The 14,027-nt window shown below is 47.5% G+C and overlaps 1 protein-coding gene across 6 annotated transcripts in view; it reads left to right on the top strand.

Moving 5' to 3' along the window:
- Nucleotides 1–54: 54 nt before the first annotated feature.
- Anks1a (ankyrin repeat and sterile alpha motif domain containing 1A) overlaps nt 55–14,027 on the top strand; it is a 155,173-nt gene continuing 141,200 nt past the window's right edge. For all 6 annotated transcript variants that reach the window (XM_021185968.3, XM_021185970.3, XM_021185971.3 and 3 more), the window contains exon 1: nt 55–368. In XM_021185968.3, the coding sequence (XP_021041627.1) occupies nt 181–368 (188 nt within the window). In that variant the 5' untranslated portion in view covers nt 55–180. The remainder of the gene's footprint in view (nt 369–14,027) is intronic.

Here is a 14,027-nt window from a genome sequence, read left to right as displayed (position 1 = left end):
GACGCCGGATCCCGGAAGTGACGCGCCGCCAGGGAGTGGGGGAGGCCGAGGAGGCGGGGGGAGAGGGGGTGGCGTCCCCGGCCGGTTTGAGGGGTGCGTTGCCCGGAGACGGAAAGTTTCGGAGCCGGAGCAGGCTCTGCAAGGCTCCGGGTTGAGGTCCGAGGGGTGGCGGTCCTGGGGATGGGGAAGGAGCAGGAGCTGCTGGAGGCGGCCCGCACCGGGCACCTCCCGGCCGTGGAGAAGCTGCTGTCCGGGAAGCGGCTCTCCTCCGGCTTCGGCGGCGGCGGCGGCGGCTCAGGCAGCGGCGGCGGCGGCTCCGGGGGCGGCGGCCTCGGTTCTTCCAGCCACCCGCTCTCCAGTCTGCTGAGGTGAGTGCGCGCGCCGGGGCTCGCAGCCTGGACTGCGAGGGCTCCCCCGAGAGGTCGCGGTTCCTGGGGCGCGCGCGGCGCAGGCCGGGCTCTCGTGTCTGGCGTCGCCGCTGCGGAGAATGGGGGGAGTGCCCAGGTGGCAGCCCGCGCCGCATGGCACAGCTCGGCGTCACCCTCGCCCGCCGTGAGGTGCCAGCTGTCGCTTCTCACAAAAGCCGCTTCAGAGCAGACCGAATTCGCGGAATCCCTCTCACATCCTGCAGGGACTCCCACGCCGTGCAGAGCCTCGAGACTCCCCTAGAGCACATTCTCGGTTTCCTTCCCTTAAGAACTTAGAACGTTCCACCGGGCTGTGCGGAACCCGGCTTTTGTTTGTTTTTAAAATTGCTTCTGCATTGATCGCGCACGAGGTGTTAAGTCTTTGAGCCCCTCTTGCGCCTGAAGCTCAGTTTGTCGTTTCCTTGTTGTCACTTTGGCTGGGTTTGTCCAAGTGGCATCTGCTCATTTCCCCCCCTGAGACTTAATCGGAAAGAAACCAAGGCTTGCTCAGGGAGCTGAGGTGCGTTCAACTTTCTGAGATCTTTTAGACACTTGAATCCCGGGCTGCAAGGCTTCGGGAGGGAGGGGGTCACTCTTTGTAGCTTACAAGAGGGAGGGAGGATTAGAATGCTCTGTCAGAGTACATAAAATGTGTTGGTTCAGCAGCGCTTTCATAGCTGTTTTCTTTTCCTTCCTTGTTTTGAGGTTTTTGAGAAGTGGAAGTTCATTTAGAAGTGGCTTCCTTAGCTTCTGTTCCCTATAGGTTCATGCACTTTCAGTTTGAGTGAGTTTGGAGAGCTTGGACCCAGGAAGCTTACCGCTTTAATATATAGTTATTCAGTACTGAGTCTCAACCCATATTTTTTTTTTTCAGGGAGATTTTAAAAAGCACGATCCTTTGGGGGAAGAAAACCCCAATTCTGTTGGCTGCACCCAGTGTCTTGAACAATACTGGCTCATAGGTGGTACTCAAATTTGTTGAATAGATTTGTTGAAAAGTACTGATTGTAGAATGATCTCTGTGTGCATGGTGAAGGTTTGACATTTGGTGTCTTGCTCAACTGCTCTCTATCTTCTTTGAGACTCTGTCTCTTACCAAACCTGGAATTTGCTGATTCTGCTCCACAGGCTGGTCAGCAAGTCCCAGGGATTCCCCTGCCTCTTCCTTCCCAGTACTAGCATTACAGCCACATTGGCTTCTCTCTCTCTCTCTCTCTCTCTCTCTTTTCCCTCTTTTAATCATGGGTGCTGGATCAAATTCGGGGGTTCCTGTTTGCTGAACAAGGACTTCACGGACTGAGCCATCTCCTCAGGGGATGATCAATCTCTAAATGAATTGTGATCTTCACTAGTAGTGGTTGGTACTACAGAGGACAGACACTGCTTTGGGGTAGATTAGAACCTTCAGGGAGAGGCACAGTTAGGCTGACTTTGAAGTCAAGGTTTGGGGTAGATCGCATATAGTTGGGAATGTTCAGGGAAGCACACCCTGATCAGAGACAGGGTTTGTTTGCTGTTTGTGGGCTGCTTGGGGACTTCCTGCCTGGGACCCTGAGTAGTCCGGCCCCTTAAAGGTAAATAAGAATGGGTTGGTATACTTATGGCTATCATGTTGGCAGCCTGTCTCATGCTTGTATTCTTAGTGCCTATATTAGCACCTGGAGACACAGTCTCCTTGTTGGGGTTTCTATTGCTGTGACGAAACACCATGACTAAAAGCAAGTCGGGGAGGAAAGGGTTTATGGCTTGAACTTCCACATCATAGCCCAGTCACTGGTCACTGAAGGCGGTCAGGACCGGAACTCAAACAGGGCAGGGACCTGGAGGCAGAAGCTGATGCAGACATGGAGGGGTGCTGCTTACTGGCTTGCCCATCATGGCTTGCTCAGCCTGTTTTCTATAGAACCCTGGATCACCAGCCCAGGGATGGCCCACCTACGGGACCCTCCCCCATCAGTCGCTAATTAAGAAAATGACCTGTGGCTGGATCTTATGGGGGCATCTTCTCAATTGAGGTTCCCTCCTTTCCATTAACTCTAGTTTGTGTCAGTCGGCATAAAACTAGCCAGCACATAGGCCAGGTTCTTCTTGGTGCGCCCTCGGAGACTGTGGAACATTGTTGAGATCTAGCTGCCACATAGTTAAGCAAGACTGTGAGGTCTGGTGAGTACAGTGCTTTTACTGGGGTTTCTTCCATAAAGCATGAGGGGTGTGTCCCTTCCCTAGAGTCACAGAGCTGCTTGACTCCTCATTGGCTATGTCTATGTCTGATAGAAGCCACAAGTGCCCAGGAGTCTCCCATCTCCCGCTGGGAGGGAGGGCCTCTACTTAGGCCCTTGTTACACTGGGTGTGTCATTAATTAGGGGTGACTCTAGTTAACCTACTGAGAGGGTTAAGGCCATGCATTTATTCATTTTTTAAGGTTTATTTATTCTATATACAGTGTTCTGACTGCATGTATGCTTGTAGGCCAGAAGATGGCATCAGGTCTCATAACAGATAGATGGTTGTGAGCCACTATGTGATTGCTGGGAACTGAACTCAGGACCTCTGGAAGAGCAGCCTGTGCTCTTAACCTCTGAGCCATCTCTCCAGCTCCAAGGCCATGCATCTAAATAACCACAAGGTCAGCAAGTCCCCTTTGTAGGTTTGGAGGCAGTGGAGGCGGGTCCCTGTGTACCCCTGCTCTTTTTCCTGCCCGGAACCCTGAGTTATCATTGGAAGCCATGGACTCAGAATTTGGTGTCTTGACTTGTGTTTCAAACGATGCATCCTAGCCTCATTAGTACTGAAAACTGTAGCCTGCCTTTCTCTTGAAGTCTAAGGAGCTTATAACTGCACTAGGTATAGATGTTGCATATGTCTTCATATGTTTATGACCCTCCTCTCCCGTTCATCCCACATAGGTTTTGGTATGTATGTTTTTTGCATGTGTGTATGTACACGTGTACACATATATGGAAGCCATTGAGACAGTCTTCTAGGATTCTTCCTTTTAGCTTCTCCCCAGCCCTGGGTTTCCAAGCAGATACCACCACCCCTGGAGTTTTTATATGGGTTCTGGGGATTCAACTTGGGTCCTCATGCCTACAGAGCAAGCACTTTAACAGCTGAGCTATCTCGCCAACCCTTCGTGTGTGTGTGTGTGTTTTGAAATTATAGAATACTCCCTTCTCTCCTCACATGACCTGTCTCTCATAGAGCTATTTTGTACCTGAGTCTTAGCCTTACACACCCCATGATGGTCCTCAGACACACAGATCTTGCCAGCTTTGGGGTGGGGGAGCACATACTGCCTGTAACATATAGTAGTTCCCTGTCCCATCCTTTGCTTGCTTCCCTTCCATAGCTCACTCTCTTTGGTCTGTTTGCTGGCTAGTTATTTTGTCAACTGACACAAGCAAGAGTCACCTGAGAGGAGGGAGCCCTAGTTATGAAAAGACTTCATGATGGATGGTGGAAGGCCCATCCCACTGTGGTCGACACCACCCTGGATGGTATAAGAAAGCAGACCGAGCAAGCTCTGTGTAACAAGCCAGGAAGCAGTGTTCCTTCATGCCTTCTGCTTCAGTTTCTGCCTCCATGTTCCTGCCTTGACTTCCCTCAGCGATAAAGTGTGACCTGAGCGTTCTAAGCTGAAATAAACCCTTTTCTCCCTAAGTTGCTGTTGGCCATGGTGCTTGACAGTCTATCACTGTCTCCACACTGCGATCCTCATCCACTGAGAGTATATATCTTGAGTCATAATCTCAGCCAAGAAGCCCTGGACTGGACCAGCATTTAAAGGTACCAACGTGGAAATTCCTGCTTTCCTTGGAGACTCTGGTTTTGAAAACTCTTCAGCCTACAAAATACTGTGTTCTCATGACTCTCCCGTGTATTCACTCACCCGTCATTGCAGCAGACAGCATTAGACTGGTGCGGCTGAGTCAGGCTGACTGAAGTCACCTTCTTCTGCCACTACTGACTGTCACTTGACCTGGAAGTTAAGTACTTTGATCCCTACCCTCTGTGAGGTGAGGACACTGGCACTTGCCATATGGAGAGTGCCTTGGGTAATAAAAGTGGTGACCACACTGTGCCACAGTTTATAACACATCCTATGTGGTCAGTCCTTCACACAGTCTGTTTTGTTATGTGCAAGTTACTGTGTCAGACATGGTTTGTCTTAAGGATTTGTTGTTTGTTCTGAGACAGGGTCTAATGTGGTCCAGGCTTGCTTAGAACTCATGTACCCAAGGATACATGAACTTGTGATTCTCACTCTTCCAAGTCTGAATGAGTGCTGTGATTGATTACAGGTGCGGTCCACTCTACCCCCGCTCAGACACATTTTAAACGGTGTTCTTTTATGCTTGGTGATCTCTTTTTTGAAGAGGTTGGAAAACAGTAAGGGGGAGGGCCTACTCAGGCAGACATGTGAATGCCGTTCATTTGTTCACAGTTCCACCCATTGTCCACTTTGTTCCGGGCCAAGTGATTGCTAGATACATATGAAGTTTATTTCAGCTCTATCGAAGAGTAGGTGCCCCGTTGGAATTAGCCCTTCTCACCATATGCACAGTTCATGTAGAAAGTTTATAGGAATGTGCATATGTACGCATGTAGAGTCAGCATGTGACAAACCAACAAAATGAAATGTGTAGCTAAGTGTGCCCACCTTCCCCTTAGTTGTTGGAGGCTTTGGACATAGAGGTTTGAAGCTCTCCACACCTGAGGAGGCCCAAAGGACTGGTGTGCTGTCTGTTCGGAGTTTTAGCCAGTAAGTGAAGATTGTGGTCAGTAGATGTTTTATTTTCTATCCAAAATGATGCAAATCAATTTTGTTGTTACTTTATGATGAATCAATAGATGTAGCTAGTTCTCCAGAGTGTTTATGCTACAGAGAACCCCCACTGCATGGATTAGACTTGGTGTGGTTTGGGCCAATTTTCTGTTTTATGGATGCACACCCTAGCTTGAGAGCCGGGACAAGACACCTTTAAACTGTTTTACTTTGAGTGTGTTTAGCCCCCCAAGCACATAGCAGGCATGAAACTTTCCTGTAACGGAGTTGGCTGTGTTTAGGTTTACAGTGAAGCAACTGATTTGCAGGAAAGCACTTTATGTCTGAGAATAAAGATTTAGGCTAAAAGGCCAAAGGGCCAGAGAAAAATGAAACATGAAACTTATCAGGCAGTGGCTTAGAACTGAGTCATGAATTGGTGTGTGCTAAAGGAACGGCTAAGGGAGGTGCACGGGACTCAGGCAGAGGAACACAGAGGTGCTAGTCAGGAAGGAGGCTTTGTCATGGTTCAGGACAGTTCTGTCACCACAGAGGCTTGCTGAAGAGGTCTGAGAATCTATAGACAGTGCCCATAGATGTGGTTTTAAGCTACTTTTTACTCTGCCATCTTGTGAATGGTAGCAAACAAACAAGGAGAGGTGATTTTTTTTTTTTTTTTCTGGTTTTTCGAGACAGGGTTTTTCTGTATAGTCCTGGCTGTCCTGGAACTCACTTTGTACACCAGGCTGGCCTCGAACTCAGAAGTCCGCCTGCCTCTGCCTCCTGAGTGCTGGGATCAAAGGCTTGCTCCACCACGCCACCTCTTATGGAGAGGTGATTTTAACATTCTAAGGAAGAGGAAAACACTGTGTACAGTGGCAGAGTGGGCAATGTGGTATGATCTTGTGTAGTTGCCAGATTTAAGTTCCTGTTCTAAGTCAACACATAGGCAAACAAAACAAAGGCCCCCAAATAAAAACAAAGACCACCATACAAATCAGGACTCCAGCTCCACCAGGGATCTTTCACTAAACTGTCTTCACTTAGAAAGCCTTTTTAGGTACTAGGGTAACAGAGTCTAGTACTGTGCATTTTAGGCAAGCACTCTGCTATGGAGCTACAGCCCCAGAAGTTAAAGAACTTCCACGTGAGTGTTCTTCCTGCATGTATGTCTGCACCGGTGCATGCCTGTTTCCCAGTGGAGGCTAGAAGGTTTTGAATCCCCCCAGGACTGCAGTTACAGGTGGTTGTCACTATGTGGTTGGTAGGAACTGAACCCGGGTTCTCTGCAAGAGCAGCCAGTGCTCTTAATAATGACTAAGCCATCTTTTGAATCTCAAGAATTTCTTAGGATACCTTTATTTTAGTGTGATTTTGTTGTCTGGCAGCCTCCTTCCTTAATTTTGGAATTGCTGTTATGTTGTGGCTTTCTCCAAAGGAGAATGGTTACTCTGTTCAAAGCAACAAAGAGAAAAGAAAACAAAGTAGCCATCCTGGCACTCTGTGTTACTTTACATCTAGGATCTTGGCTGGGGTTTGCTGGCGCCTGTCAGGCTTAGCCTTGACTTGGGTCTTTCATAAGGGTAAAAAATCTAGAGTGTGTCATTGGGTATTTGTCTGTTTGTTTGTGTTTTTGTTTTCTTTAAGACAGGGTTTCTCTGTATAGCCCTGGAACTCATTGTGTAGCCCAGGCTGGCTTCAAACTCAGAGATCCACTGCCTCTGCCTCCCAAGCGCCGAGATAAAGCCAGTATGGCCTGGCTGGGAAGGCCACTCTTAAGCTAAGTGGGATAGTATGTGTAGCAGAAGATGTTTTCAGTGTGTGTGTCTCCCCACCTCTCCACATGCTCCAGCTGAGTTCCATTTTCACCGCATTAGTTGTAGAGGGCGGAAGGACTTCTGACTTGAGTCTGGCTCTGGCTCAGCCTGTTCACTGTCAGAAGTCAGGAACCAGGGCCAGCAGGAAAAAGTCCTACTCTCTAGATAGTTTCTTCTTGCACAGATCCAAGTCTAGTCTGGCCCTGACAGCCAGAGATACAAAGTAGAAATAAAGTAGATACAAAGTTTTTCTTCAGAAAACCCCCATCAGCCAGCTTTCCGAGTTGGGTTAACCCCAAATAGCTGTGAATTTGGGTCTTCCAGAAGGACGTCTTTGGTAGAAAGATGAATACTGGGATCTGTAGGGCACAGACACCAAGGAAACCCCGAAAGTAGACAGCGCAGGGCTTGTTCTTGGAAGCCACTGCTGCCTGCCAGGTAGGAAGGAGCAAGGGATTCTTTTTAGCGCATCCTGGGAAAATGTTTCCACATTGATATCCAGAAGATTACGGGGAGATTTTTCTGTGGTGTAGAAAATTACATCGTGTAATATGTTGCATCCATAGAACATCCTCAGTGATTCTGGTGTGGTTAGAGTTAGTGGCAACAGCACAAGAAATTACACGGTAGGCTTCCAATTTATCCTTCCTCAGTAATTTATAGATCAAGTTCATTTAGTTTACAAATCAAAAAAGTTTTTAAAACAAGCCAGTTGTCTGTCTTAAAGCCAGCTGTATCTGCAGTCCCTAAGCCGCCAGGGCGGATGTGACTTAGGGGACTGAGCTGCCTTCAGGTTGCTGCCTGGAGCTCAGGACATCAGTCATAGCTTCTGACGAAGGTAGCTTAGGAAGCTTCTCCAAGCTTATATCCTCATAGGTAGTCAGTCTGGACGGGTCTCCATCTCTCTAACGTCAGATGAGTCCAAGATACGCAAGGCATGTGTATAGCCTAGTGTTTGTGCAGAGGTGAATACTGGCCGCCAGGACCATCCACGGGAGCCACTTGTCGCCTTTGATGAGTTGGACTACTGAGCCTGCAGTGAAGGGCTTGTCTCTCACTGTTGCCATTTTAAATTATAGTCATTGGTAATACAGGCTCCTGATTCGTTCTCAGTAGATGAATCTCAGCCTCCCCCTCCACCCTCAACAACATCATCCTATGTAGCCCTGGCTGTCCTGAAACTCATTATATAGACCAGGCTAGCCTCAAACTCACAGAGATCTGACTGCCTCTGCCTCCCCAGTGGGATTAAAGGAGTGCATATCCATGCCTGTCCTAGGAATCTCATTTTTAAAACATCAGAGGGGCAAAGCTAAGTCAGGTCTTTGATCTCTTGCTTACCGTTTGGAATCTTTAGCATTTTGGGGTTGTGGAGTGTAGTGCTGGCTAGTTTTAATGTCAACTAGAGTTATCCGGCAAGAAGGACCCTCAGCTGAGAAAATACTCCATCAGATTGGTCTGTGAGCAAGCCTGTGGTATATTTTCTTGATTGATGATTAATGTGCCAGGGCCTCGCTCCCTGCAGGTGGTCCTGGGTTGTATATGAAAGCAGGGTGAGCCAGCCAGTAAGCAGCAATCCCAGTGGCCTCTGCATCAGTTCCTGCCCCCAGGTTATTAGCCCAGACTTCTCTGGATGAGGGAATGTGACCTGTGGCATGGAAGTGTGAGCGGAGATAACCCTTTCCTCCCCAGGTTGCTTCTGGTCTAGATGTTTATCACGGCAGTAGGAACCCTAATGAGGACGTGGAGAGAGTGATGCAAGCCCCATAGTGGGACTATGACACAGCTAGAACACTATGTGGTTGTGGCTGTGGTGGGTCCTGTGTCTGCTCACATTAAATGAGACAGGGACAAAGCAACTCTGTGGCAGCCCAGGTCGGGTCTCAGCTCACTAATTGACCACTCATTCAGGGGACATACCCCTCAGTTTATTTGTGTGTGTTTGGTTGCTTGGTTGGTTTGTTTGAGGCAGGGTCTCACTGGAACTCGCTGTGTAGACCAGGCTGGCCTCAAACTCAAAAATTCGCCACTGGGATCATCATCACAGCACAGTGACTTTATATATATGTGTGCATATATATATATAATTATATAATTTTTGGATTGTAGACACCTGTTTTTATAACAAGTAGAAACATTTCAAAACACAAGAGTGTGCGCGTGCGCACAAAGTAGAAATGACGTCATTCTGTTAGTAACTTGTGTCCCTATCATTTTCTGTACTCCCCAGCCTTGTTTTGAGAGCCTTGGTGAGATCTATGGTGTTTAACCCCTTACCTGCTATGGGGATATGAATTTCTTCTTAGTTGTGTGATGATGTTATTTTTATTCTTTAAAAAGGAATCTCTTCTTTTTATTTGATGTGTATGGGTGTTTTACCTCCATGGATATCTGTTTACAGTATATATGTAGAGGCCAGAAGAAGGTGTCAGATCCCCTAGAACTGGAATTACAGATGATTGTGAGTTATCATGTGGGTGTCAGAAATGGAATCCGGAAGAACCCTTAACTGCTGAGACATCTTCAGTCTGCATTTTTTTATTTATTTATAGTTTGCTTGTTTGTTTGTTTATTCTTCAAAGCAGGGTTTCTCTGTGTAACCTTGGCTGTCCTGGAACAAACTGTAGAACAGGTGGGCCTTGAACTCAGAGATCCACCTGCTTCTGCCTCCTGAGTGCAGGGATTAAAGGCGTGCGCCACCCCACATAGTCATTGCACATATTTATGAGGGGCAGTCTGACGTTTCAGTACATACTCTGTACTGATGCCATTTGTCAGTTTTGTGCTGGCCTTGCTAGCTATTTTTAAATACTTGGTGGTTGTCACCAAGTTGTCCCTGTATATGGGCTTTTTCTGCACTCATGCTTATAATGTTTGTAAACTCAGTGGATGGGCGATATAGACTGAGTAAACTCAGTAGATGGAAGATGTAGACTGAGTAATCTCAGTGGATGGAAGATGTAGACTGAGTAAACTCAGTGGATGGGAGATGTAGACTGAGTAAACTCAGTGGATGGGAGATGTAGACTGAGTAAACTCAGTGGATGGGAGATGTAGACTGAGTAAACTCAGTAGATGGGAGATGTAGACTGAGTAAACTCAGTAGATGGGAGATGTAGACTGAGTAATCTCAGTGGATGGAAGATGTAGACTGAGTAAACTCAGTGGATGGGAGATGTATACTGAGTAAACTCAGTGGATGGGAGATGTAGACTGAGTAAACTCAGTGGATGGAAGATGTAGACTGAGTAAACTCACTGGATGGGAGATGTAGACTGAGTAGGCAGCCGTTGCCAGAATCATAACTACGGAACTGAAATTAGGACTGCTTACAAAATAATTCTGAATGGTGCCTTTAGGCAAACAGATAAACATAGAATTTTAAATTTTTTAACGTATTTACTTATTGATATGTGTGTGTTTGTAGGCCAGAGGAAATTTGTTGTGTTGTTGTTGTTCTTTTGAGACAGGGTCTACCTGTGTAGCTCTGCCTGTCCTAGAACTTGCTATGTAAAAAAAAGCTGTCCTTGAACTCACAGAGATCCACCTGCCTCTGCCTCCTGAGTGCCAGGATTTAAGTTGTTTTTTGTTGTTGTTGTTGTTGTTGTTGTTGTTGTTTTGTTTTGTTTCTTCGAGACAGGGTTTCTCTGTGTACCCCTGGCTGTCCTGGAACTCACTTTGTAGACCAGGCTGGCCTTGAACTCAGAAATCCACCTGCCTCTGCCTCCCAAGTGCTGGGATTAAAGATGTGCATCACCACCGCCTGGCAGGATTTAAGTTGTGTGCCACCATGCCCAACTCAAAGAACAGCTTGTAAGAGCAGCTCTCCTGCCACCATGTATGACCCAGAAATAGAACTTCGGTCACCAGGCTTGTGCTTGACATCAGGCGCCTTTATGCTAAGATGTAGCTGCCACTCAGCTGTGAGGAGGGATGGGAGTGTAGCTCTGGGACAGATGCTGGCCAAGCATGCCTGAGGCTGAGGGTTCAAGTCCTGGTCCCACTCTCCCCCCAAATCGAAATTACTTAAAATGCAAGTTGTTCCTCTCATGTGTGAGAAGGTGGGCAAAGTGGTAGTGCTGAGGCGCCAGGTGACCAGAGGACAGCTCAGCTCATTAGAGAGGACACTCTGAGGATGGATGCCTCACAGCCTCGTTCTTCTGCATGGACAGACGTTGATCAACCCCTTTCCCTGTGCAAACAGTCACTGCAGTTTCCTCTCCTGTCTCCTTTAAACAGGGTCTGTTTCTCAAGTCGCTTCTTTTGCAAATTAAAGTTGAGACCTAGTTATAAAAAGTCATATAGTGGACAGGCTTACAGAACTGGTCAGCTTGGGCCCCTTACCTGAGTAGGTGGAAGGCTCTTAGCCAACCCAGCTTCTCTTTGCATCTTTGCTTTTGTTGAGAGATGGCCTGGCCTGGAACTTGCTGTGCAACTGAGAAGGACTTTGAACTGCTCCCCCTGCCTCCTCTGAATGCTGGGACACAGCTGTGCACCACTACTCACACACTCGAAGCCTTAACGCTCTGCTTGGCCTGGAGAGGAGCCCAGGCCTGGCTTTGTCCCCAGCCGTCACCGTCACCGGCCCTGGGTCCATCCTAAAGAAAGCTGTGTGTGCTGACTCCTGTTCTCACAGGGCTGGTTGCAGCACACCCTCTGGGTGGCCTTCTTTCTGATCAGCCTTCCTGCAAAGCCAGGCCTATCCTGTAGTGTGCATGGTTTTTAGTGCTCCTGAACACTGTGGGTAGCTGTGCCAACAGGTGGGTGTGAACACGTGTATGTGGTCACCTGTGCACTCTGTATACTTCCTCTGTATCCCTGTGTGCTGCTCACCTTTAGAGCTCAGTAGTTGTTTCCACTTTACAGATGAAAAGAGAAGGCTAAGAGGGGGTTAGAGTTCCAGCCCAGGGCCACATGGGAGAGGGTGGATCCAGGAGTCCTGCAATTTCCAAACTCTGGATGCCAGCACCTGGAACAGTTGGAGAACTCATTAAGATTTTAATTTCCTACAGTAGTTGCTTTTACAAAACTTACTCTGTGCCATGTATTTCATCAACAGTAATTCATTTTATCTCTATGATGGCTCTTCGGGTGAAGGGGGTATGCAATACACTGCAGGAAGTAAGCTGAGGGGAAGTGCGGGTCCTGGTTCTGAACCCAGCTCAGCATACTTGCTTAGTTACTGAGCAACTGGGAGTTCCTTCTTTTTCCCAAGCCTGGAACACAGAATCCCATGGAGCCCTTCGATTTCGTAAAATTAGGTCAGCTCATTTCTGATCGTTGGCTGTTTCTCTGGAATATAGGAAAGTTGGGTGAAGAGACCTCTGCAAGCATGCACCAGCTAATGTTGTCTCGGAGCATGTGAGAGATGAAGCTCATGAAGAGGGAGAAGCCTCTCGTGCGCCCCTCAGGAAAGTTTTCCCTTCCTCAAGACAGGTTCATGGAATCATGGGCTTTACCTGTGAGAAATGACAGGTGCTTCTGTGAGGCGTGGGTGCTGAAGACTTGGAAAAGTGAACAGCCGTGGTCACGCTGAGTGTGAGGCTGAGAGTCTGAACAACAGAGAAGCTGGAGGGCTGTGTGCAGATGTGTGATACGTGTGTGTACGCACACTGCTGTGTGCTTGTGTGCAGCTGTTGCCTTCAGCTCTCCCTTTTCAGAGCTCACCCGCCCTCCTTAATGCTTTACAACTGGATCTTGCCTTCTCAAATAATAATTAGTTGGTCCAGAAAATGATTTTCAGAGACTCTTATCTGCCTGGGTCAAATGACTATGGCTAATAGTTGAAGCCTGGAGTGGTGAGATGGGAAATGTGGTTTTCCATGATATCCCTTGTGTTTTAATCTTCAATTCTTCAATGAGATCATCGGTGTCCATCTTACTGATGACATTCAGAGAGGCCAAGAACCGTGCCTAGGGTTGCAGCCCTCCTCCCCAAACAGTCTTTAGTGGCTGCTATGTGGTGCTCATGGCTCCTGGAACAGACTGCTTCAGTGGCTGTGAAGCAGCCCCTGGGCCCTGTGTGATGAGAAGTCGTGGGACACACTATTACTTTACCTAGCAATAAGAACAGCTCAGATATGGAAATTGGCAGAGTGTCTGGATTTGTCACTTGTAATCTGTCGCTTTCTCCATAATTGTCCATAGAAGTCCCAGCTGGAGACTCATTTCCCAGCTAGTCGCTCTTCAGCTGTTCATTTTGCCATCATTATCAGACACAGTGTAGATTTTCAAACGGTTTTTAAGTAAACAGCTCAGTATTTATGGCTTTGCTTTCTGGTTAGCAATTTTCTCTTTTAGAGCATGTAAGGAAGCCCCAGGGTTTGTTCTCAGATAGGCTCTTACTGGTCAGCCTTTGCTGACCCTCCCACACCTTACTGTCAGTCTCCCCAGAGCTAGATTGCAGATGTGTATAGTGTGTAGCTAGGAGGATTGTGTGTGTGTGTGTGTGTGTGTGTGTGTATGTGTTGCACAGAACTGAGACAGGGTCTCACTATGTACTCTAACTCAAAATCAGCCTGGTTTTATTACTCTTTTTATCTGTGTTTGTATGTGAGAGAAAAACAGACAGACAGACAGACAGACAGACAGACACACACACACACACACACTGTGTAGTTTATCCTGACCATGAACTGGCTGTATGCTGTAGTACAGGCTGGTCTTGAACTTGTAATCATTCTGCCTCGGCCTCCCGAGGGCCGGGTGTGTGGTTATTTATGTGCCCTTACCCCTGACGCTGTAGGCCCTCGACTCTGTAGTTCAATAACAGAGAACATCTGTGGTCCAAATCCTTAGCTGCGTCTCATTCTATTGTCAGACACTTACAAAGACCTGAGTTTATGAGCAGCGTTTCACAGTCTTTAAACATGTCTGTGATTTTCCAGAGGAATACATGTGGAGTTCTGAGTTTGTCATGAGACTCAGGGAAGGGCATGGAGGAAGCAAGCCCCAAGATGTTTCTGTGGGAAGATCATACAAACTAACTTCTTCTTTTTAAACATTATTATTGTGTGTGTATGATGTTGTATATGGAT

The sequence above is a fragment of the Mus caroli genome, unplaced genomic scaffold, assembly GCF_978045245.1.
Source record: "Mus caroli unplaced genomic scaffold, Mus_caroli_1 scaffold_18, whole genome shotgun sequence".
NCBI lineage: Eukaryota > Metazoa > Chordata > Mammalia > Rodentia > Muridae > Mus > Mus caroli.
Note: the sequence above shows the minus strand (reverse complement) of the source record. Positions and strands in the feature narration are given on the sequence as shown.